Below are 27,381 nucleotides of genomic sequence, written 5' to 3' on the forward strand. Positions count from 1 at the left end.
GTTGAGTCTTTGCTGTGAAATGCACTCCCCAGCAGAGGAAACCTACAGGAACAGCTGATTATATTCTGAAATCATCAGAATCACAACAATTTAATACAGGTGGAGGCCAATTAACTTGGTGTGTGATTTTGAATTGGTTACATCTGAGATAATTTACAATTGCTAATATAAGGTGGGGGGGGGGTGTAAAGATGGACACTTATCCAACCAAGACATTCTAGTTTTATATTTTAAATTTATTTTCTGAAACTTGTAGAATTTGTTTTTCACGTGGAAGTTGTGGGTTAGGATGTGTAAATAAAGGTGGAAAATGTTTGATTTAATGCAATTTAATTCCAGGTTATAAGGCAACAAAAGGTGAAAATTTTGAAAGGGGGTGTACACTTTGTATCGGCACTGTATATTCTTCTGCAACCACTCCTGGCCACCTGGCCATACTGCTTCTTATTTTTTTTTTGAAATATTGCAGTCTGCAGATGTTTTTCAAAAATGTGTCAATGAGTTTTACATTTAACATCACTGACCTTGTTTGTGCAAAGTTGAAACCAGATTGTTAACTGACTGCCTTCATTGCTTTCCACATTACAATATCTATGACTATAAAACCGGGTTTGTGTTTGAGGGTAGAGGAGTAGCAGCTGAAACCCGAATCCTATCCAGGTTCCTCCTGATGATTTCATCTTTGCTATTTGCTTGTTAATTATGTAACACATCAGTACACAAAACTATACAAACACCACACAAAGCAAGTCCTGGTGAGGGTCTGCAATCTCTGATTGTTCTTTATTGCTTTTGTATTGTATTAATTTATAATAATAATGATCATAATCATAATACCATTCCATTCGCACCATAGATGTGCATGGGGCTGCCAAGGCAGTTTCATTGGCAAGAGTACAATCCTGGACAGGTTTCCACTCCGACACAGGTTATCCCGAATGGTTGTTGCCCCAGTGCACTGGTACTCATTTTGCCAACCTTGGAAGGATGAGAGGCTGAGTCAACCCCACCTGGTGTTAATTCAACAGCTGACAAGGGCTCAAACTCGCTTAGGGCCCTGAGGTCCCAAGCCAGCCACCTTAACCATGAAGCCAACACCAGGCTGTTAATTTATACACAATGAAAATTGTTCTCAATGCTATTCTTGTAGTGGTTCGTGATTCTTTTTCATTGTTAAGCACCAAGAGATATTGCCTTGTGCTTTAAAATGGACAGCTTTGCAGTCTTATGACGTGACATCACAGTTTTATTGCTGTTGCTAAAAATCACTATTTGCTGTGGTGGATTATGGACTCTGCTTTTTGGTGTGCCATTTTCATGCAGGGTGCAGCATTACAAGATCTTGCACACAGCAGAGGGCTATGTTCTTCACGACAACAAATCGAAAGTGGTAAGATTGGGGAAGGTGCTCGGTGGGAAGTTACAAGATTTTCATGGAGCTATTATGAAGTAACAGCATTATACATTGACCGATGAATCCAATTTATAGACTTGCACATGTGATCGCTGAGGTTACCCCACAACAAAGACCATGTGACATGATCCAAGTTGTTAATTCTTGGTTTTTAGATCCTCGTGGAGGATCTCTAAGTCTTACTCACGTTGTTGTTCTTGTGGACTTTTTTGTTTCACAGCCTACAGTTTCCATCAAAACTTCCTGAAGCTTGGCATATAGATGTAAAATACCCTGCGCAGACAGTAACCATCTGCGATTTTGAAAATTCATCCTATAAAAAAAGTTATGACGTCAAAATATCTCCGCTAATGGCAATCGCCTAAAAGATTATCTCCGAAACTAGGCAAGATTTTTGAATTCTGTTTGCAGGAATCGAACAGGGCATTAGCAGAGATGAATTACTGCACATATGATACATCGCTATGACGTCATATCAATTTTTATGACGTCATTCCTCTTTTTTGACATTTTTTGTTTCACAACCCAGAGTTTTCATCGGATCTTCGTGAAACTTGCCATGTATATGCAGAAAGCCCACACGCAGGCAGTAACCATCTCCGATTTTGGAAATTCTTCCGAGAAAAAAGTTGACGTCATAATATCGTGGCTAATGGATATCACCAAAACCATTATCTCCGAAACTAGGCAAGCTGTTTGAATTTTGTTTGCGGGAATCAAGCCGGACATTAGCACAGATAATTTATCGCAAACCTGATACATCACAATGACGTCATATTCGTTTTTATGATGTCATCATTAAGAGGACGAGGATCTTAGCTCATTTGAGCTTGTTGTGTCCCTGGTTGCTGAACTGTGGAGTGGGTGACTCCCATATTTACTTTCTTGTTATGGGCTTGATTCCCATGCTCACAAATTCTTAAGTTTGTGGGCTTACAGTCACCACATCTGTATTTTCGAGTGGATGTTAAAGATTTTGTTGGATTATTCCAAAGAGGTGGCCAGACACCGTCTGAACAAGGAATAAAAAGGAATTTTGACACAGCAGGAGGTCATTTGGCCCTGAGCCTGCGATATAACAATACCAGCCCAAACAAATTTGTCTCAGGCCACAGACCCAATCTCATTGAGAGGAAAGGGGGGGGGGGGTGGGAGGGGGGTACCAGATGCAAACAAAATAATATTTAAACTAAAAGTATTTATTGTGACTATAACTAAGTGTTTTTTTGTTGGTGAAGGGAGGGAGGATTAACAGGCAGACCCTCATACAGACACCACAATCACTAAGCATGTATGTATACTTTCGCTCATCCACACACAAGCTACCTACGAGTCCTGCCAATATCCCTGTACCCTTACAACTTCAATGCATCGAAGTATCTATCTAATTTAAATTTAAATCTATCTACTCCCTTTACTGCCACTACCTGACAAGGTAGACCATTCCGTGTATTAACTACTCTCTGACTGAAATGTCCTTGCAATAGTACTGTTGTACCTCACCTCTTCTTTACTTTCAGACTATGTCCCCTGGTCCGATCACTTTCTCGTCCAATGGAAAACTCTCCTGCACTTATTTTGTCTATACCCTTCATCAATCTATAATTCCAGTAGTATGTGTGTGTGTGTGTGTGTGTGTGTGTGTGTGTGTGTGTGTGTGTGTGTGTGTGTGTGTGTGTGACTGCTGTTTCTCGACAAACTCTGGTCCAATCTAATTGAAACTTGCCAGATATATTGCTGGGGACCTGAGGATGTGCCTTTTCAAGGTTTGATATTAATCGGACAAGTGGTTCGCAAGTTATGGCCAATTATTTACCAAACCAATGGCAAGACACGTTGTTGCGTGGGCGTGGCCGATGGTGAAGGGAATGTATATAAAGGCATACATATATGTATATAAAGGCATGCACTAGTTATCTTAAACATCTCAATAAAATCCCCTCATCATTGCCTCCTTTCTAATGTATAAAGTCCTATCTCCTTCAGCTGCTCCTCATAACTTAGTCCAGCCAGACCCTGGAATCAATCTAATCTCAATGCTGTAAGATATTATATATTGTTAGGTTTGAGGGGGGGGGTATGCATTCAAAGGGTAATTAGGATGTTTAATTAGGTATGCCATGCTGTTCGAGTTTACCAGGATCTCGATGTAATAAGTAGCAACTCAGTGGTGATAAGTTGTCTCGTAAATGTTCATTTCTTCAAGGGGGAAATGATAATTGTCACGTAATGAGATAGGGACACGGGATAGGGTAAGTGTGTCTGCGTAAACCCCTTTTGGTATTCTCTGGAGGCTGGCCGTGACGTCACAGGACAGTGCAGCGGATGGCTCCGCCCCATGATCACGATTGGTGGAAGGCGACAGCGGTGGGCCAATAAAACGGCTCGATTGGAAGTGACGAGGACCAAGGATAAAAAGGTTCTGTTCGGGGTCGAAAAGAAAGAGGAAGAAGATCGGGACAAAAAGATCGTGTTTTTTTTGGTGTGGAGGCTGTTGCGCGGGAAGCATACTTGTTGTTGTGCTGATTCGATCGTGTTCTTCATCGTGTCTTGGAGCCTTGCTGAGCCTCGCGCCTCACCTTGGTTAGCTCTGGGGTTCTGCTGACTCGGAGTACGGGGTCGAACGGCGGGCGGACCTGCCTCCCTCTCCTGCTCGCAATTTGGCGCCAGAACTGGTTCCCTGGTGGCTGTGAGCGGACTTGGGCCAAGACCAGGAGGTTGACCACCGCGGTTTCTCCTGCCCCCCCTGACGAGAGCAAGGCCAGCTCGTCCGACGCCAATCCAGGGACAGTTGCGTCCACACCACGGTCCAGCCTGATCACCAGAAATAGCTACGTTTTGTGTGTGTGTGTGTGTGTGTGTGTGTACTTGGCGCCTTAGAGGGTTTGAGATCTGTATATTCATTGGAATTGTCTGTGTTTTCCCCACGCCCGATCCCACACCATCCCGTCGAATCGCCCCGGATCCCTCTTCTTGCCGAGTCTTGTTATTTCTGGTTAATAATAAAAACAAATAAACATCATCAACTCAGTGAAAAGTGACTCGTGCCACCTTCCTCGTCCCGTTTGCGGTAGAGCGATTAGAACCGCCATGTTTGGGTTATAAATAAATAAACCGCCTCCATCGTTTCGGCTCATTCTACGTTGGCGGGACTGTTCAAGTGTCTTGAACAGTTCAAGTGTATATGTATATATGTGTATATATATATGGATATATATATGTATATATGTGTATATATATGGATATATATGTATATATATGGATATATATGTATATATATATGGATATATATATGTATATGTATGTATATATGTATATATATATATGTATATATATATATATGTATATATATATATATATGTATGTATGTATATATATATGTATATATATGTATGTATGTATATATATATATATGTATATATATATATATATATGTATGTATGTATATATATGTATGTATGTATATATATATATATATATATATATATATATATGTATGTATGTATATATATATATATATATATACATACATATATATATACATATATATATATATATGTATGTATATGTATATGTATGTATATATATATATATATATATGTATGTATATATATATATATATATGTATGTATGTATGTATATATATATATATATATATATATATATATATATATATATATATATATGTATATATATATATAATTGTCGGACCCCGCAATTCGCTATTTGCAGTTTATAAAATGTGACCTGCTTCGACATTCGTGGCCCTGTGCTTCGTGTATTCGCGGATTTTTTTCGTTTTAGCATTTTCCGTTTTTTACGGGCATATTCGCGGTTTCTTTTCTGCGTTTTCATGGTTTTTCACGTGCGTATTCACGGTTTTTCATGGGATTTTTTTATTTCCCTGATGAATCTTGAACCGCCGGGAACCTTCCCCCGCTTTTTCCATTGAAACAATGCCCGCTATTCGTGGATTCATTATTCACAACATTTTTCAGGAACGTATCCCCCGCCAATAGTGGGGTCCAACAGTATATGTATACAGATATACTAGGGTGGCGCAGAAGTAATAGGGCAGTCAGAGAATCCAAATTTAAGCAGAAAAAAGATCCACCATGGTTCAAATCTTCCACGTTTGAGGATTCTGCAATCAAAATAATTATCAAATAATACCATCAAACAAAAATCGATCAACAATCCAAATAAAATAATAATAAATTATAAAATAATAATGAAATTGCGGTGACTTTTGTTCTGGCATCTGCCCAATAACTTCTGTACCACCCGGAATATGTGAGATATACAAACCAGGTTGTGTCAATAAATGGTAAACCACTTCAAAACTTTATTAACCAAAACATTGAGTAATAAAACAAAATATTAACTCGAAAAATGAAAATCAAATCATGGAGAAATAAAACTCATGATGCGTTAATGCGCTTAAAGTTGAGGTGTTCAATGTGAGCACTCCCACGCACACAACATACATTCACAAGAATTGCGAAGTTTTCAATGACGTTTCTGCAAGTGTGAATGGTTACTGTCTGCACATATGCCTCAACTGCTGCCTTCAGATCAGGTTCAGATGTGCGGTATTCCTTGTACAAGTTATCCTTACACGCTCCCCAGAGGAAAAAAAAATCCAGTGGATTGAGGTCGTGGCTATGTGGAGACCATTCATTTTCCAAAGGTAAACTGAGAACTCGTCCGAATTTTTTGACGCAGAAAGGCAATTGCTTCGTTGGCTGTATGTGGGGTAGCACCGTCTTGCATGAATCAGTGTCGTTGGAGGCCTGCAGTGCTCATCGATTGCTTCAAGTCTTCATAAAATGCGTTGACAATCGGCAGGTATCATTCTTGTTTGATGGTAACCGTTCTTCCGTTTTTGTCTTCAAACCAATACGGCCCAAACACACCTCTGTAGCCGACAGCCACAAAAGTAGTGACTTTCCGACCCTTAAGTGACTTCTCTTCAACCTCATTTGGGCATTGACTTCCCCAGAAAATGTTGTTGTGTGAATTGACAACACCATTGACGTGAAAGTGTGCCTCATCACTAAACCACACATCACAAATCCAGTTTGGGTTTGCCTCCATCTTCTGCTGCAGCATCTCACACATAGCGACTCGTGCTGCTTTATCACCACCGGTCAATTTATGGGCTGTTGTGATGTGGTAAGGAAAGAGGTTTAAATCTTGTTTCATTCATCTTCCAATACTGCTGGGAGTGAGACCCAGTTCAGGCGATGTTTGTCGATACAATTTATTTGGACTTTGCATGACTGACTCACGAACTCGTTCCACGTTTCCTTCACACCGTACACTTATTGCGCAACCGGACCTTCCCTTGTTAATGTTGAGAATCGTTCCTTCACTTTTGAACTTTTTCACAAGTTTCCAAATGGCTGGCTTGCTTGACTTGTTTCTGATATGCACTCCATGTTCAGTACAGAACCTTGTCTGGACGGAAGCAATTGGTTTGATCTCAAACATACCACTTGACAAAGTTTACTCTTTGCTCCATAGAAAACGTCATTTTTCCTTAGAATACTTTGTTTATGCTTGAATGACTTCTCTAAAGATCATTGATCACTCCTGTAAAACCCCCAAAAAATTAAGGTAATGACTAAAAGTACAAAGGTCATTTGAAGTGGTTAACCTTTTATTGACACACCCGATGTATACTCATCCCCATGCTGTTAGATATTAATTAAATATATATATATATATATATATATATATATATATATATATATATATATATATATATATATATATATATATATATATATATATTTCAGCACGCTGCTTTCTTTGTTCCGCCATCAGATTTTTGTTACTGCATGAAATGAAACAAGATTTGGCACATAAACTAATGATATTGTTGTGGTTGACGAAATTCACAAACCACCATTCAGGTCCCTTAGGTGAGATATCTCTGTAAGTATATGTGTAGTTAGGCCCAAACCCGTTGTTTAGAGGGAATAAATGTCATTCATGCGGGCTGCGACCCTTTTAGATAGCCGTTTTTCTTTTCCTATCTTTATTTTGGACCAGCCGCCATTATTACCACCACCAACCACGTCTCAACAGCCATCACACAACAACCACCAACCACAACGCCGCTTCACAACAACAACCACCAACCACAACGCCGCTTCACCACAACCGCCACGACCTTTACCGTCACAACTCGCCACCATCGCATCCACACCATCTCGCGCCACTCGTGGGCACCGATACTGGACTCGTGCAGGGTGCGCACCGAGCAGCGTATTCAGAAACATTACAGACTTTCCGAAGAAAAACGGATCAAAAACGACTCACGCCCACTTTTGTTCCGTCCTATCAGAGAGCGTGGGGCGATTTGGCCCCGCCTCCAGGGCGTTGGAGTGAGGACGCTATATGCAAATTCATGGATCAAAAAGCATTCACGCCCACTTTTCCTCGGTCCAATGGGGAGCCAGTTAGAGAGGTGAAGAGTCGGAGGCAGAGGGTCAAAGGTGAAGGAGCGAAGCCACGGGGCTCATATAAACGGCTGCGTTCGTCAGTAAAGGCAGTAGAGTTGTGCGGAGTTCAAGAGAGTCGTCGGTGGAGCTGGAAAGAAGTGAGAGAAGTCAAGAGTGAAGAGTTGGGACGAGCCAAGAGAGGAGACGGAGAGGGCGAGTAGACGGAGCTGTGGAGAGGTGACGGCGGCGAAGGCGGACGAGGGGGTGCTCGCGTCGGTGCCGGGAGCTGGAGAGGGAGAGGCCAGCAACGCGACCGAGGTGGAGGAGGAGACGCTCGCCGCGGGACCCGAGACAGGGTGAAATCCTCCTTCCCCCGAGCATCAGCAACCCCCTCCTGTTTTCCCCCGCGCTGAGATAGTGCGACAAAGGGGGCCCCCTTCCCACCCCCTACCAGACACTGTCCGCGAGGCCCGCGGAGTTGAGGCGCCACCGCCGCTCCGCGTCTCATCATCAGACGGGTAGGCCCGACCCGGTCTCGGTCCCAGGCCCGCCTCATCCTGGAGGGTGGTTCTCTTTTCTTTGGTTTGGGAATATGTGTTGGCGGCGCCGTCTGTGAAGTAAAATTGTATAAGTGTTGCCGTGTGCCCGGTAGTCGGTTAGATCTGCATTGTTGCATTTGCTTTTTGTGTAATATTGCATTGTCTTCTTCTTTTACATGTGTTTTTGGTGGAATTGTATATGTGTGCTTTCCGTTCATCGCGAAATAAATGTGCTTATTGTTGAACTGTTTTCCCGCTTCGCTTCGTCTTTTCCTCTATTGAATCTCCATCATGCTTCACGTAAAGGGTTGGTCGTGGGCTAAAACGCCCGATAATTAATCGAACCGTCGAGGCCGACGAATAACACCGCTCGGTTATCCCGATAGTACGGAACGGGCCGCTTAAAGTGGCCCGTGTCCGAAGTCGACCTGCGGCGAGGTGCGATCGCCCGGTCTACCCTCCGTGTGGGTACTTAGGTAGGTCGAATTTGGCGAGCAACCCTATCCCACGCGGGGGCCGATTGGCACGATCGCGGTGAGACCGAAAGGTCCACCCGTGACTAGTTCCCGGCGTTAGTCCGAGAGGGTCACGACTGGATTGTCCGTCCGGTGGGCGACGTGCCGCGATTCGAGTTACGTGGCCGTCCGCACACCGGCGGGCGCGAATCCGCAACAATATTATTGTCTTCCTGAAGAGGCCCCTCAAAATTAGTTTTGATGCATTTTCACAAACTCCAACGGATTCCATTCAAATTCGGTACGATTATGGCTTTTGGTCCAACTTAGGTCATTGGCTATAAATTTTTTCCATAACACTTCCGATATTCGAAAAAATCGATAAATCGATATCCCTGATGGGATTTTCCATTCAAATCCACTCAAGTTAAAGGCCTACGGGGGACGCAAATTTCCACTTTGCCCCGGGTGCTGTTTACCTCCGTTACGCCAAGCTGTTAGGGTTAGGGTTTGGGTTAGTGTTAGGGTTCGCTACCCAAACACTAACCCTAACAGCTAACCCTAACCCTAACCCGAACAGCTAACCCTAACCGCTAATCCTAACCCTAACCCTAACTGCAACCCTAACCCTAACCCTAACCGCTATTCAGGAAATATGCAAGAAAGCCCGAGCAACGCTGGGCATTACTACTAGTATATATATATATATATATATATATATATATATATATATATATATATATATATATATATATATATATATACATACACACACACACACACACACACACACACACACACACACACACACACACACACACACACACACACACACACACATACACACACACACACACACACACACACACACACACACACACACACACACACACACACATATAGATGTGACATCCAGTTTAACGTGCATCATACACATATATTTCAATAACTCGGAAAAAACAGCACAATAGGCACACTCACCTGTAAATTGAACATATTTATGATTTTAATTTGTTGTGATTAAGGTTTCGCTGGTGGTAGGTTATAAATAAAGCGTGATAATGCTGCATTCCTGAATATATTTTGTTATTTCCCTCAGGTGTTGGTACAGACCCTTCAGGAGATCGTTGACCATTCTAATGAGAACCTTGGTTCTGATGTGAAACCATATTCAGAAAGAGTCACACATCCGGTTGAAGGTATGTTCGGGTGCATGCATTATTCTAATTTCTCAGCCAACATCACCGACATCTCCAAAATTCCATTCACAGATTGGACAAGAATGATGGAGAAGGACAAGGTGCAAAAAGTGATGGAAGTCTTTAAATGTTTTTCTTCTGTACATATTTTATTTGAGAAATGAGGTAATAAATGTTGTTTAAGGCAGGGAACCAAGCCACAAACAACAGTTTGTGATTCTCGCCCCGAAGGTGTGTGTGTGTGTGTGTGTGTGTGTGTGTGTGTGTGTGTGTGTGTGTGTGTGTGTGTGCGTGCGTGCGTGCGTGCGTGTGTGTGTGCGTGCGCGCATGTGCGCATGCGTGCAGATCCGCCACCGGTCATCATCCCCACTCACGAGTCTTTCAGACTGAACAGAGCCTTCCCTGCTCCTGAAAGATTCATCTTTATGTCAGCAAGGAACCACGACTCACGGACCAAGGCATCTCCTTGTCTGTGCTCCATTTCCCCCTGTGTCCCCGAAGTGGTGACAAGGTAGATCCGCGCAACCTCCTGTGTAGCCTTCAGACTCAATCTCTTCTTCCTCGATCTCTTCCTCCTTTGTCTCATTTTTCCTCAGTCTCATCGTTCCTTGACGGGATAGAGTCAGTAAAACCCAACAAGCCGCAAGGCAAGGCCAGGGCACCAGGCCGCATCCCAAACACATATCAATCAGCGTGACATGCGTTGCCCTTGTCCTCATCAAGGTTGCCATCCTCAGCTCAGTTTTCACTCCCATAGAAGTCATTTTGTACGGCATGGTCCTCGATCCCACAAGACTCGGTCTCTCTCGTCTTCAATGGGCAGAACTTTGCAAGAGGAATTTGCCAAAGCTCGGGCCTTCTCTCCCGGCAGCACGGGGTCAACAAGTCCCACCAAGCTGCAGGGCTAGGCCGCGTCGCATCGGAGCTGCCATTTTTAGCTCAGTCTTTACTGCATTTGAAACTAATTTATTTGCCATGTCCATCAATTCTTTCCATCCCAGGCAAGAGGGACCCAGCAACTCATGTCATCTCCCACATGGTGTGTGTGTGTGTGTGTGTGTGTGTGTGTGTGTGTGTGTGTGTGTGTGTGTGTGTGTGTGTGTGTGTGTGTGTGTGCGCGCGCATCCGTATGTATGTATGTATGTATGTATATATATATATATATATATATATATATATATATATATATATATATATATATATATATATATATATTGCTTTGAAAAGGGTTTTCTCTGAAACCACTTGTTCGATCAATGCGAAACATTAAACATGGAAGTGACTCCCCATGGAGAATATTTTATTTATAACTCGGATTTCATAAGCCACATGGTATGGCAACCATATTTGATAAAAGGATAAAAATTTGTACATAATTTTATTTGAAACCGCTCAACAAAAAAATTGAATCTTGGCGTAACTCATCAACCCCCTGTGGGGTATATAGGGTGATAATGATGATGTCATCTTTGAAGTGGTATTCCAGCCATAATTGGTTGAATTGAAATCCAAATCCGAAAAATATAAAACTTCATATGTCTGATCAACGAACCGATGTGAGTGAAGAATTAAATTTGAGACGTCATTGGTCACATGGTCTGGTGGCCATATTTGATAAAAATGTTAAGAAATCTTCTTCTGCAGAACTGCTTTACAGATCGATGCGGAACTTCATTCATATAATCAACTAGGCATGGGGAAATTTGAAAACTTTTTTCATATTCATCTTGATTGACACAATTTAGCCTTAATGTGCCCAAAAGTGGTTGTTAAATATCCAAATAATCAACCAATATTCAATAAAACTATGGATAATGGCAATGTATGTGATATCATAAGGTGCAAGGATGATCCAGGTATATGGGCCATAATAGCAGTCGGCCATAATAGTGGCGTGTTCAGTTAACGATGGTATTTTTGTTCAGAATGATCGTGCGAGGTGAGACTATGCATGCTCCAAGTGATGTTCTCGCTGGACTTTGTTTTTAATTGGACGTGTGGTGAGGGAGGTTAAGAAGGTAAAAGGGCAAGATGTAAAAAGCTTTGCAAAGCCTGCAGAAATTCCTTGAATATAATGAAAGCACAGAGCTCATGACCAGAATTTCCTGCTCATACGTCTGAAAAGTTGCTTGGTGCTGAGGAGTGCTTTACACTACAACCTCTTCCCCTCCTCCCCTCTTCCCTTCCCCATTCCCCATAGCTAGCTCTGTCTCCAAGGTGGCCTGCACTTGGTGTGGCACTCTGCAACAAGCCCAACATCCTGTGATAGCTCAGTCATGCCTTGTGGTTGATGCTCTTTTAGCCAGCACTGCTGTGATGCTGCTGATACTCTTTAACTGGCAATGCAATGAGATTCTCTTGGCTGACAGTGTCATATTGCCAGTACTCTCTTCGTTGGCACCACCATGCCAGCACTGTCATGCCATTGGTCTTTAAAAAAAAAAACAATTTGCCCTTTGCCCTGCCAGTGTCAGGGAAGCCAGCTCTCCAAATACCTTTCACTCAGCTAAATGGACCAGCTTCATTTTCTCATGACTCTTGCAGACTTGCATTGCACTTGCTACTTGGCAGGGTTCCTGGAGAATCTTCCCACCATGTCAGCTTGTTCCTGTGCTCCTCTCAGGCTCCTTGTCACTTGTCTATCTGTGCCACCTTTCAATTTTCCACTTTGAACCTGAGCTCCACAAAGCAACACTTTTTCCCTCTGGATTTTCACCTTTGGCGTCTTTGCTGCCAAGCTGGTGCTTTTGTTGCTGTCATTTGTCAGGTCAGAACAGGCCAGATCAGATCTGTGACTTGTTACCGGAACCACGTAAACTTGTACTAACCTGTTTCATGGTCAGGTTGTCAGTCACTAAACCATCTCCCCCACCACATTTCCTGGTGAGGAGGGTGTAGGGATATGGACACCCAGCAGGATTAAAAATAAGACTTGTCAAAGGGAGGAGGAGCTCCTTATGAGCCAACGGCCATTCATATCTAGTGCCCAACTGTGTTTTCTGACATCATCCTGCAGGTTGGTTACTTTTTCCAAGGAGGTTGGTGGAAGGATTTGCACTCCGGCCACCTTAAAACACTTCGTTCCTCAAAACACAAAGAAAACGGAAAACCCACTCCGTGGGAGCATCTGTGCCGCTGTCCTTCGCAGGGCAGCTCACCGGATGATGGCATTGGGGCAAAGCTTTCGGCACCCCCATTCTTTGATGAGAGGAGGAAAAGCACAGGGAAACATTCCTAGATCGGCTTGCGGTGGGGTGAGTCAGGGTGGTGCCAAAGTCTCACCCACCAAACGGTGGACTCCTCGGGTTAACCTGAGGTGGTCCCTTCAGATGTGTGGCTGGAATGTTCTCTCTCTAAGAGAGGATGATCATCTGTTTCTGCTATCATCTGAGCTTCAGAGTTTGAACATCAGTATTTCAGCACTCTCTGAAGTTTGGAGACCGGACAGTGGTGAGATAATGGTGGGTGATTTCACTTCCTATTGGTCTGGTTGCTCTGATGGTTACATGCCCAAGTAGTTGTTGTAGCTGGGTCCAATAAGCTGACTCCAATTATCTCTGAAGTTGCAGCTCCAATCCAGGAGGATGGTACCATTCCAGCCAGGCTGGATGTTGGCAGGCTCAAGGATGAGAGGGTAGTTGAGGAGGTTGTAAACAGGATGAATGGGGATTTGGTGGGTCTGATTTCTGAACTATAATCTGGTACTGAGAGTGCTGTGAGATTTTGTGGTGCCACCCCCAACTTATTTCCAGTTGTTACTGGAATTTGACAGGGGTGTGTACTGGCCCCCACACTTTTCAATGTTTGTATGGACTGGTTTCTGGGGAGGATGTTGGAGAGATCAAGCTGTGGTGCATGGTTTGGGAATGTCAAGATCTCTGACCTTGATTTTGCAGATGATCCAGTCATCTTTGCAGAGATGCTGGATATCCTTATGGGGGCCCTCCAGGCGCTGAATGATGAGTCTGAGGTGCTGGGATTATGGGTTTCCTGGGTCAAAACTAAGATCCAGGCTTTCATTGACATCTTGGATGCTGCTCTCCTGTCTGTACCTGTTTGTGGTGAGGATGTTGAGGTCACAGAGAGATTCACTTACCTTGGCAGTGATATTCATGTCTTTGCATGTTGTGAGCCAGAGGTCAAAAGACATCTTGGGGAGACATGGATTCACTGGATCATGGGGTTTGACGCTGTCGATACCTATCCAGGAAGACGAAAATCTGAGTCTTTAAGTCCTTGATGCTTCCAGTCTTGCTGTAGGGATGTGAGACTTGGATGCTGACCAAGGATCTGAGGTGGAGACAACTCCTTCGGTACCAGGTCTTCTCGGTGAATCCTTGGCTATTGCCGGTCACACTTTGTGTGCAAAGAGAGAGACTCGGATGAGATTTTTTTAGACTATATAGTTCATGAGCATAGACTGTGGTTGTATGGGCATGCGAGTCATTTTCCTGATGCTGATCCTGCTCACCAAATTCTCTCAGTGAGGGAGCCTCATGGGTGGAGGAGGCCAACAGGCTGACCATGTACCTCATGGATGCAGCAGGTTTATTGGCATCTCAAGGAGATGGGGATGGGTCAGGAATCTGCCTGGGGGATGGTCAGAAGGAGGCCCCTGGAGTACTGGCGGAAAATGTACGCAGCGACCTGTCCTGGTGACTTGTCTTACCTGACCTGTCCTCGTGCTTTCCCTTCCAGTGTTTACTCGACACCCGAGCGCCACCAGATGTTGCTTTTCCCTCGAGCCTTTTACCCTTCAACCCTAGCATTGTCAAGTGCTGCTTTCACCCCAGACTTTTGCCTTTTACACAGCTTCCTTCAAGCCCTTTGTTTCACCACCTGCCAATGTGTACTCAATTTGATTTACAGTGCTGCCTCTCTCATGAAACCTTTGGCTCGCCTCTGATTGCTCACCTCCTCATGGCCAATATCAACATCTTCCCCACGTGGTTCTCATGCTCGAGAAATATGGAGATCTGGCATTATACTGCTCCATTCCCTCCATTCGGCTGTGTTCAGCCACATGCAGTCAGCTCTGCTGTAAAACGACTCTGTATAGAACGTAATACTTGGTGTTCTGTTAACCTGTATTTACCTGCCTTTGTTTAGAACAGTACATCTGGCTAACCATGCAGTTTGCTGCGATTATTATATATACTAGACAGTACCTGCCCGTAGGGCGGGGAGGGAATGGAAAGGCAGTGTTAGGGTTAGGGTTGGGGTTGAGGTTGGGGTTGGGGTTAGGGTTTGGGTTAGCTGTTAGGGTTAGGGATAGATAACCCTAACCCTAACCCCAACAACTAACCCTAACCCTAACCCCAACAACTAACCCTAACCCTAACCCCAACAATTAACCCTAACCCTAACCCCAACAGCTTAGGTATCTCATTGTATCCAATGGTTTGGCCGTCTATAAAGGACAAAGAAACATGAAAAATTGACGTTTTAGTCAATTTAGGACGTCATAACTCGAAAACCGGAAGTCGGAAGTGAATGTCGTCAATCAACTGTGCCATTTAATTTTGATTATCTGTCGAATGGCGTTGGTCCCGTCTCGATCGGATGAAATTGAGAAATTTAAGTTACCCGGTGACCTTGACCCCTTGACCCCGTGACCTTTGACCTTGAACTTGACCCCCCCCCCCCATGTCCGTTCTCATGTCCCAAGGATCACTCATGCCAAGTTTCATCTCATTGCATCCAACGGTTCGGCCGCCTATAAAGGACGAACAAACAAACAAACAAACAAACACACACACACACGTATATTCAAACATATTCTATTTTTTTAGTATTGTGTGTGTATATATGTATATATATATATATATATATATATATATATATATATATATATATATATATATATATATATATATATATATATATATTGTGCAGGGACATAAAAAGACACCATTGTACTTTTGCTTGAAGTACAGGGACATTAATTGACAATGAACAAATCAACATAATTCCCGTGGGATGAACTGGGAATTCCAGAATCAATAATTATGGATTCAGATGGGAATGCAAAATGGGCCAAGCCATGCTTTTTTACCCCTCAGCCCGAATTGGGCTAAGGGGTATTGTCGTCACAGGCGTTGTCCGGGCGTCTGTCAACTTTTGGTTTCCGTCAATTTCGAGGAGAACGCCTTGTCCGATTAAATCCATATTTGCAGGGTGTGTTGGGGTTGAGTAGAGGAAGGTTCCTTTCGAAAATGGGTGTGCTGCGATTTTCAATGTGGCCTCTATGGCAGCCATCTTGAAATTGGTTTCCGTCGATTTTGAGAATACCTTGTCCGATTAAATCCATTTTGGCAGGGTGTGTTGGGGTTGAGTCGAAGAAGGTTCCTTTCGAAAATGGGCACGCTGCAATTTTCATTGTGGCCGCCACGGCAGTCGTCTTGAAATTGGTTTTCGCCAATTTCGAGAACGGCTTGGCTTGTCCGATTAAATTCATTTTTGCAGTGTGTGTGTTGGAGTTGAGTAGAGGAAGGTTCCTTTCGAAAATGGGTGCGCTGCGATTTTCATTAGCCGCCACGGTAGCCATCTTGAAGTCTGATTGTTTTTTGATATGACGTCCACTGTGCTCTAACTGACTGCATCATCGTAATATCACTGCTTCCTTTTACAATGCATGGGCTGAGGGGTTACACCTGCTTTGCGGAGCTATTTTTAACAATTAAAACAGTTTGTTGTCTCAATTGTTTTCACATGCCACTGTTGATAACTGTTTTTTTTGCAGAGTTTTGATTTCTTCTGAAATTTCACTGAAACTGAGGATTCCTTTTCTCATGTGCTTCCTTCAGGCCAAACATATGACTCCATCCGTGAACTACATTCTGACTCTGCACGAAGGTCTCGCAGATCATCAGACATGCCACCAGTACTACCACAAAAACCACTGCCTGGCGATGCCTCTGGTCATGAATCTCCTCGTGAAAGACGTACAATACGCTATCCGGACGTGGCTATTCGTGAGTGTGAACAACTACAATGAAGAGGTCGTATGCTCGACCAAATACAACGACTCATGCTGTTTAATTTGTTGCTTTTCCCTCTAACAAACAAGGCACACACACCCTTATTTTGTTTTTAATTCTTCCTGTGGTTGTGTTTTTAAAAAAGGAAAAAAACCAGAGTGACTAATGCTCATGAATGAATTTCATAACAATCTAAAATAAGTTAGTTTCATCATCCAAACGCTGGGCCAATGGATCCTCTCTGGTGCCAAAGTGGGATCGGGGTGTTGGGGGTGGGTGGATGTGGGGATGATGGTCATGAGTTCCAAATACAAAGCAACAGGTAGTCTTGTGGAGGCACAATAAGAGAATTCACTAAACAGGGCATCATTACGAGGTTAACGAGATGAACTCACACCAGGGATGCATCTTTTGAAGGTAGAGGTTTGGGGTTATCCACACCCTTTGTGCAGGTTTGAAAACTCCAGGACTAGGATTGCACAAATATAAATCCTACTATTAATTAGCAATTGGTCACTGGCTTTGACACCAATACAATTTTTTTATTACGGACCCTAGGCATCGAAAAAGCTACATATATCCAACAGTTTTGAATGGAGCACCTCACCGCCATTACAGCAATTAACTTGCATCAGATGTGGTAATAAATGTCAATTGTTGCCCCGAGTTCGCCAGCTTGATGATAGAAGATGCCATTTACATTTTTGGCTCTCCATCTCGACCTCGTTTGAAGTTCCCTGCATGCACAGGCAACTTGCTAATGTATCAAATTTATTCTGAGTCAAAATGACTTTTTTTTTCTTCATTTTATTGTTTTAAAATTTTATACCTTAACAGTTTTGATTGGCTGCTATTGAAATGTGACCCCCACGACTGTCCCCTCAACCTTCCGTTTCCTTCCCACCATTTCCACATCTCATATGCATTCATCCCTCCGTACCCCATCATCACGAACAAGCCAAAACAATCCGTCATCCAATCAGGCAAACTGAAATTATGCAAAAGTGAAAGAAGTAGAACAGAAGTCCATTTTAACGTTAAAAATGATATCGCATGGCCAAACAACCATAGCTTGGTAATGACAGTGCAGGCTTTGATCGGCCTAATGGCCTCCTTTTGCATCAAAGTTCCTTGTAAGGGAACTTGTAACTCACTGCAAGATGATCATTCATATGTCCCAGTCCAGCCCTGACAGATTAAACCGATTTGATTCAAACTATCGATCCTGCGTTTGCTCTTGCTGAGGCTGTACCCTTGCAACGTACTCGTGGGAACTCTACGCCCCATCAAACAAACATCTTTATTGTAGACAACTGCATAGTAAGGCATACAAAATGTCCTCGATAAGTGATATACGTACAATGAAACCACTCAAAACGGAACTCTTCTGAACAACAACAAAAAAATCATCCCATTGTTTTATTTTCATCATTCTGTTCATTGGTCATCCCATTGTTTATTAATTTTATAAAGGGTGTCCAAAAATTGATGAACCAAAAAGAACGTAGAATGGTTTTATTGTTGTTCGAGATACGAACATAAATTTGAGATGAGTACAAGTAATGCACTTGTAAGTCTTCGTTTATTTAATTATTTTATGGTGTTGTTTAGATATTCTCGAATTTTAATTAACTTCGACCTGTCGTCCATCATTCACTATAATCAATGTTTCAGCATTCAAATTCTGAGAAAACATCTTCTAACACAATTGTTGAGACGGATGGCACTGCATGAATAATATAATGTTCTTCAAGGTCACTTGGTTTGCTCATGTGGACTTTCGTTTTTAAAAACCCAGAGGTAACAAGCTCGAATGAGCTAAGATCCTCGTCCTCTTAATGATGACGTCATAAAAACGAATATGACGTCATTGTGATGTATCAGGTTTGCGATAAATTATCTGTGCTAATGCCCAGCTTGATTCCCGCAAACAAAATTCAAACAGCTTGCCTAGTTTCGGAGATAATGGTATAGGCGATTTCCATTAGCGGCAATATTATGACGTCAACTTTTTTTCTCGGAAGAATTTCCAAAATCAGAGATGGTTACTGCCTGCGCGTGGGATTTCTGCATATACATGGCAAGTTTCACGAAGATCTGATGAAAACTCTGGGTTGTAAAACAAAAAATGTCAAGAAATAGGAATAACGTCATAAAAATTGATATGACGTCATAGTGATGCATCATATGTGCGGTAATTCATCTCTGCTAATGCCCTGTTCGATTCCCGCAAACAGAATTTAAAAAGCTTGCCTAGTTTGAGATAATTTTTTAGGCGATTTCCATTAGCGGAGATATTTTGACGTCATAACTTTTTTTCTTGGAGGAATTTTCAAAATCGGAGATGGTTACTGTCTGCGCAGGGTATTTTTACATGTATATGCCAAGTTTCTGGAAGTTTCGATGAAAACTGTAGGCTGTGAAACAAAAAAGTCCACAAGAACAACAACGTGAGTAAGACTTAGAGATCCTCTACGAGGATCTAAAAGTAGGACCGTGGGTCCTGAAGTCACCTGGATCAGGAGCAGCAGTCACTCAAATACTCTGCAGCCCCCCCCCCTCCCATACACCCTGATTTAAAAAAAAATTCTGTAAACAAACTTTGGTACATCATGGGTGATGAAGGTTGTGGACACGTTTCATCAAAACTGTGTGTGTTGTTTCAGAGAAGAAAGCAAATACCTATTTTGGGGTGTCAAGCCCTAATCGCGTAAGCTCACTGGCCTAAAATCCGGGTGAGCGAAAAATCTAAAGTTGTTCAGTCAGGTGATCAAGCGGGCCATTTCATCGGCCCACCCCGACCAATCGAACCGTCTGGCAAAGTTTGATTTTAAAACACTTTTACAATCAAGCAAAGTGAGGTGGTGCTGCACCCTTTTGGAAGATAGCTTTGTAACTCATCAGGATTTTCTTGGAGTTTGCAGAATAAGGAACTATCATAGAATATTGAGGTACGAAATGCTGGAGATAGTGCGTTCATTAAAGAAATAGGGTTTAAAAAAAAAAATTGATCCCTGGTTCATGCCCCAGGGGGTGGGGACTTAGTGTCACAGAAGCTAAAATAGAAAATTTTAATCTCCAAATTTAATATTAGGTAATTCCTGGTGGAACTTTTTGCATTCTTTCAACTTTGCTTTGGGTAGGAAGCGTGGGAATTTGTGATGGCACGCCATCGACTTCGCTCGAGTTTACCTTGTTCTTTTCCTTTCCTTTCCTTTGTCTCATTGATATCTTTGGGTCTTTAACAAGAAAAGAGGAAAGGAAGGAGGGGAGGAAACACTGAAAATAGCAAGTTATATAGTTGGGTTAGGAGATGTTCATGGGGATAATGAAGATCATGGGACAGAATTGGGAGTGACAAGAGATGGCCGTCCACTGCTTGCTTTAAGTCCTGGAAGGAAGAGTGAGATAGAACAGCCTTTGGAAGACGGTTCCATCGATGGTCGAAGTGAGTAATAAAAGGGTTGAGGTGTGCAGTCGATGTGGATTTTAGAATTTTAAACACAAAACATTCATCAACGTACACATTGTAAATCTGGATGCTTCATCAATGCCTATAAATGTCTCAGGCAATACCTTTCCCTTTTTTTACAGTTCCTGACCTCACAACAAGGATTAGCAAGGTCATCGATGAAGTGAAATTTCATCGTAAGTATTTTTACATTTGAAAATGTTTTTGAAAAACATTTTTTTGTCCATCCTGCACTCATTTCCCCACATTCTGCTCCCAAATGAAAAACACTGACCTCTCTATGGGAGCTTCCCTGCTCTCTGATCTAAAATGAGACATATCACTCCTGCTTCCATACTCCTTTCTCCATATGCTCACACTTCCTTCGTGTTCACACCCAGTTTCCCTCTCTTCCCATTTTTGCCTCACATCCAATTGCTGTCGATGTCCCCTGTCCTATTCCCATAACCACACTGTCCAACTAACCTTTACTCTGTGTTCCTCCAAAATCAGGGTATTAATTATTACCTCTCATTTATATGTGTCGATGGTCACAGCACAATATCTAGAAACTGAAATGTCTAAGTGAAACCTTTCTCTTCCTCCACATGTCTCATTTGCTTGTCTTCCTACCTGGTTACACCCTTATATAGCTTTGGCAAATGTAATTGTCAATCTGATTATGCTGTTGGTGTCTGCATTCTTTGCTCTCCTACCTACAGCCCTGCCTCACCCTGATCCCTCTCCATTCCATTCAGGACTGTTGGCTCCATGTCTCTCTCTGCAAAAACATATTTCCTTGACGTTGTACAGTGTATGCCAATGCCAATGTCTAATAAAATATTCCAATGATGTTGATAGCTTTGGATTCCTCAGTATTCAGGACAGGGGGAGAGAGAGACAGACAGACAGACAGAGAGGCAGAGACAGAAAGACAGACATCTCCTCCTCCATCATATGCAGCACGAGGTTGCGGGTAGCATCATTGGCTGAGGGTGCAACTGAACCACTGATACAATACCCCTATTACAAGTACACTGGTACTCATTTCACCGACCTCATAAGGATGACAAGCTGAATCAACCCCACCTGGTGTTAGTTCAATGGGAGAAAAAACAGGAACTCAAAGTCAGGACCCTAACATCCCAAGCCAGCCACCCTAACCACTAAGCCAACACCAGGCTTAGAGAGAGAGTTACATGAAGCAGTGATACAGGCCCAAAGGGGAAGAGTAAACCTTCATTATACGAGTTGTGAGCAGTTCAGATTTACCAACGGAACGATTTACTTCTGCATCCATCTTATCCACCCCATGCGTTCTCCCAATCCATCATCCTTACCTGTGCATCCCTTGTCCATCTCTGTTGATTTTGTCCCTCGGCCCTGCTGTTGGCATGTCCCCCTTCTCTATCTGCTGTCCCTTTTGTTGTTATGTTGTGTTCTGATCCATTCCGAGTTCTCGTTCTTCCACGAGCCAACTCTGTACATCAAATCAGGAATAAAAAAAGTAACAAAATCCATTAACTTTGCTTCTGACAAATGATCAGACATCTGACAGGATGACTGACATATAGTCAAGAGGGTCAGTTTGGACACCGTTCCAAATGTAATGCTAACAATTGAAAGAGTGCAGGATCATTCAATTTAAATAATTTCGTTTGTTCCTCGTTTTCCTGCCTGTGGAACAACCTTCCACAATCTCTTCAATCTCATTCTTCTCTCCTGGTCTTCAAGACAGCTGTTCACCACCATCTCAGATCATGCCCAATGCAAAACCATGATCTTTTTGACCCTTGTTAACCCCCACCCCACCCCAAGCCCTCCTGAGAGTTCCCTTCTGTATCCATCTCATCCAGCCCATACCTCCTCTCCTGCTGCCCTATTCCTCCCCACACCCATTGTTTGTCCAAATATACCTCTCTCTTGGCTGCCTTTGGCTCCACTGTTGATGTTTCCCCCCTCTCTTTGCTGTTCCTTTTCTCTTGTTACGTCCTGATCCATTCAGTGTGCTAGTATGAGCTCTTCCATGAGCCTTGGCTATGTATAGAAGCAAACAACACAAAATAAGTCAGGATTTATACAGGCTCACTGCTCTCCCCCGTCCCCTTCCCCAAACCAATGCATTTCAATCGTCATACTATTTGATAACAAAGGCCATTCAGTTTGAGCAGGTTGGATAGCCTCAGGTTGATCGACATCTCAAGGAGATGGGGATGGGTCAGGCATCTGCCTGGGGGATGGCCAGACGGAGGCACCTAGAGTACCAGCGGAAAGTGGACGCAGCGACGCGCTGCTCCAACGCATGCTCCCATTCCCGACCTGACTTGATAGCCTTCTGAAATACCTGTTACAAGGTCATGGCCAATCAAAAATGAACTAAAAGGTAACTTGAGAGTCGACCCAGCTGGTCCCATTGACCGTTTATAATTGGTGTAAACAAGGACTGATGACCCATTTCCAAGTGACCTGTTGAGCATCTCACATGATGGGGGATGTCGTCAAGTAGCTCGTGTTCAGGCAGCATAACCTGTTGGAGGTTTACTCTTCTTTTCATGTACGCGATGTCATACTTGTAAGGCAACCTTTTAACATTCTACCGTGATAAACAGGCTCATAATAATGGAACACATGCGTATTTGCTCTTACGACCGAGCAACTGGTCGATCTCCATTCCCTTACCATCAATCGGCTTAGTCTTACACACCTGAGTCAACGGGCCAGCAAATTTGAATCAACTTTGCAGCTTCACCTTCGAAGGCGTCAATCGACACGTGCACAAAACACCTCAACTTTAACCAAAGTCACCTTTACCGACACATACAGCACACTCACTTAAGAGTACTCTTTTGAAGTAAAAGTCATATAACCTGTTTACTCTCCTCTTACACATGCAGCACACAGCAGCAGGTAGCATCATTGGCTGAGGACATGGCTGTTCCCCTATACCAGTACAATGGTACTCATTTTTCCAACCTCAGAAGGATGACAGGCTGAGTCAACCCACCTAGTGTTAATTCAACGGGTATATAACAGGGCTCTCGAACTCAGGACCTTAAGATCCCAAGCCAGCCACCCTAACGGCTAAGTCAACACCAGGCGACCTGTTTACTAAGTAACAACCAAGTCATCTTGCGTCAGTGTTTCTTTTCTTCTCTTTTGTCATTCAACCTTGCTGACTAGCAACTAAGTTCATTTACCCTACCTACATGTACCACCGCACTCATTGTTTATTTTTCTCTTTCACAGTCAATAAAACTTCAAAGTGATTTGAATATGCTCCTGGGATGATGCAATGGAAGAAAATCCTGTTTCACTGTTGGCAACGCCCAAACATTCCATTGCACACTACAGTCGTTATGTTGACAACAATAAGGTGAAAAGTCAAAAGTTTCCACGCAAAGGCAGAATAGTGTAGTTGCAACGGAACAACCTGTATTGTGTTGCCACCTGTATGTTGACACTTTTTTTTTTGAGAAAACAGAGGGGCATTTTGGAACCTTAACATGTTATTGTGATCTTTCTGTTTGCTGTTATTTTGTATCTTTAATATATATATATATATATATATATATATATATATATATATATATATATATATATATATATATAATATATTGCTTTAAATTGTGCTCTCTCTGCCCTTGTATTTATAAAAATTGTGATGTTATCAGTAACACTGCAAGAATGGTTCCAGTCATTGCACCGGTATCTCCAGATGTTGGCAAAGTGACTATCTAGCGGCCGATTCCTTCGGAGCTGCCTCGTATCATGCTTGATAACCCAGTGCTATGTATAGGCAATGGCTCACCAAATAGATTCCTATTGAAATCCCAACAAAGCAAGGGGCTGGCAGGATGGCCTGCAGGTGTGCACACTCGCCTCTTCGCTGTCTTGCCTGGGTTTGAATCCCGATCCAGATATGTACCTGTCATCCCGGTGCTTCACAGGCAGCGTGATTCATCAATGGACGTTAAACTGAGAGTTCCATCTTCTGGCAATAGTCTGTGGATGTTAAATTGTGAAGAGTGGCTTAGCTATCGCCTGCTCTGACTTCCTGAGTCGGAGTGGCGACCCGACCTGAATTGTAGCTTAGTCACTGCTTTGGCAGCACCAACGCTGTGCATAGACTATATGATGATGATGATGATGATGATAATGATGATGATGATGACAAAGCAAGGCTTGCCATTGAACATTATGAAGACTATAACAGAAGAACGAAGAAAGAAAGATAATTTATCTCCAGTTGTGAGTGACACCGTTTGTTGAACCTTTGGTAATGCACAAGAAGGATTGCATCGGAATGCTTGGGGTGATATTTGGGGTAAAGGAGTCTGCTTAGAAAATGCTGTCCATGGTGTGGTAGTTATTCAGGATGGAGAAATATTCCCACATTTGAGTGCTGAACATACCACAGCATCAAAGTTTGGTGAATAATGCAAGAGGTGGTCTCACTGCAGGGAACAACCTTTCCACAACGATGTTACGCCGAAATCTGCACAATGGTGTCCTCAAATGAGTTCAAGTACCTGGTTGTAAAATTGCAAGCTAATATATGTTGGTACTTCAAGCAGGCTGCAAATGCTTATCCTGATTTTCTGACCAATGACTACTAAATTGCTACCTTAGTATCATAGGACGGTCAAGTAACATGTCCTCGCTGGACTCCCATCATAGGTGTGGAAGTTCAATAGTGCAATACGAAGAGGTCGTCAACGGCAGTCGTTGCCAAGCAGCAAAGGAGATGGCTACTTCAGTTGGGTGTAAATGACAAAATGATCAGAAGAGCAAGAAGGTTGTAAAAGCTTCAAATATGTTTTTTTTTTTTTACATTGTGTTTCGGCCAGCGATTAATCATCCTCACCATATACCATGTCCCCACCTGTCGGCATCCCCTTGTCTGCTAAAGAATTTATGATTGGCCCAAGTCTTCCACAAACCGACTGACCAGGCCTGAAGTTGGCCTGGAGCTGACTTGTGCAGGAATTTGGAATTGGCTGCTGATAAACCACCTATCGGTCGAAAGACACCGCAGGATCTTCAACTAATGCTCGCAGGTGGAGCGTCCGAGGGACGACACCCTTTGTTACATGCAACTCCTGGCTTGTGAAGCACCGATCAAACAGTTTATAATCGGGTCGGGAATCGAACCTAGACTAAATAGCCCAAAGGCCTGTAATGCACCACCTTTTAAGATGCCCTGCGTAACTAACGAAGAAACAAAATTATATCATTGTTGCGGGGATTGTAGCTTTTGCCTTAGAACTTGCTTTGCATAAGTTGTTGAGCGACCAACATTTCCACATTCTTTTACATACACATCTTACAAAAACTATTTGCCCTGAATCATGAATTTGCTTATTTTTACGTTTTTTTCACATTTTAGTTAAATTTCTGTCTTTGGGAAAACCCTTCTGCATTCCTGGCGACGTTCACGTAATCGTACATCAAAGTAGATCGATTCACTTCCCAGGGAGAGGCCGAGGGAGTCGACAAGCAACGAATTCCCAAGTGGCATTTTATAATATTATATAAGTGTACACAAAATGTTTGTCTTTTTCCCCCACATTTATTTAATTTTAAATGTTTGTGCGTGTTTTTTTAAATTGAAAAATTAACCGAAAAAATTAGTATGCCCAAGAGACTTGTGTATTTTCAGGTTCTGAATGTGATCTCCGACAGGTTATCCATAACTGAAAGTGTGCTCACGTGATCCGATGTAATAAGAACACGAAGGCACAATAAATAATATTTTGAAAAATATTATTTAAATGAGAAATTTAACTCTTTCTGTAACAAAACGCTTTGTGGGACTTTTTTTTTCTTATTATTGAGGTTCATGTTTGAAATGCTTTTCCTTACACATTCATCTTTTTATGATTGTTGTCAAGCTGATTGTTCTCTGAATTTAAGATCATGTGATGACAGTGTTTGTGCTTATTTATTGATTCACATCTAAGTCAACCTGCATCGAACTCTGTTATTCTTTCGAAATGTGTGGAAGATTAAAAAAAAGGCTGTAATAAAGTGGTGGACTGAAACAAATGAGTGTGAGCATCAACTTGTACTAGAGGGTGAAGTTTGATAATGTATATACACACATATATATATATATATATGTATATATATATATATATGTATATATATGTATATATATATACATATATATATATATATACATATATATACATATATATATATATATACATATATATACATATATATATATATATATATATATATATATATATATATATACATATATACATATATACATATACATATATATATATATATATATATATATATATATATATATATATATATATATATATATATACATATACACTAGTAATAGTCCGGCAGATATGTGAAAAAAATGTGCCTTTAGTGATACAAGCATGAAATTGGGCACACTGCTAGGGCAGTATCTTACAAAGATTTTTGGATATAGGGACATTCCAGATTCTTCCCAGAGCCAAAATGGCGGCCATTTTACAAAATAGCCGATTTTGTGTTGTACAAGGAGGACACATGTGGATACAACTATATTTAAGAAGCATACCAGTGGTTTTATTTAACTAAATATAGATTCTAGCAAATAAGAAATAGCAAATTAAGGTGACAAAGCGTGAATAAACCATTTATTTGGTCATTTTTTGGTGCATTTTTGCACTTTTGGATGGTTTTCTACAACAAACTCTTCAAAAAACTGTTATCAATCACCATGGAATGACTGTTGTTCATTTAACACTCTTGAATTCAGAGGAAGTGCTTCTGTTTGATCCTAACATCAACTTACAGAGTCAAAATTATACAGTGGAACCTCTAGATCCACGTAACAGAGTCTACTACGATGCATGGATACATGTGTACATGTTACATAATTATCAT

General features: G+C 42.2%; 1 protein-coding gene across 2 annotated transcripts in view; it reads left to right on the forward strand.

Annotated features, from left to right (window-relative positions):
- Positions 1–26,532, forward strand: part of LOC147021262 (signal-transducing adaptor protein 1-like) — a 74,936-nt gene extending 48,404 nt beyond the window's left edge. For both annotated transcript variants that reach the window (XM_085891073.1, XM_085891074.1), the window contains 5 exons: positions 1,324–1,390; positions 9,957–10,056; positions 16,863–17,030; positions 20,631–20,684; positions 23,734–26,532. In XM_085891073.1, the coding sequence (XP_085747199.1) occupies positions 1,324–1,390; positions 9,957–10,056; positions 16,863–17,030; positions 20,631–20,684; positions 23,734–23,753 (409 nt within the window). In that variant the 3' untranslated portion in view covers positions 23,754–26,532. The remainder of the gene's footprint in view (positions 1–1,323; positions 1,391–9,956; positions 10,057–16,862; positions 17,031–20,630; positions 20,685–23,733) is intronic.
- Positions 26,533–27,381: the final 849 nt, after the last annotated feature.

The sequence above is a fragment of the Eptatretus burgeri genome, chromosome 8 (assembly GCF_056783735.1).
Source record: "Eptatretus burgeri isolate ZD-2024b chromosome 8, Ebu_testis_v1, whole genome shotgun sequence".
In the NCBI taxonomy this organism is placed as follows: domain Eukaryota; kingdom Metazoa; phylum Chordata; class Myxini; order Myxiniformes; family Myxinidae; genus Eptatretus; species Eptatretus burgeri.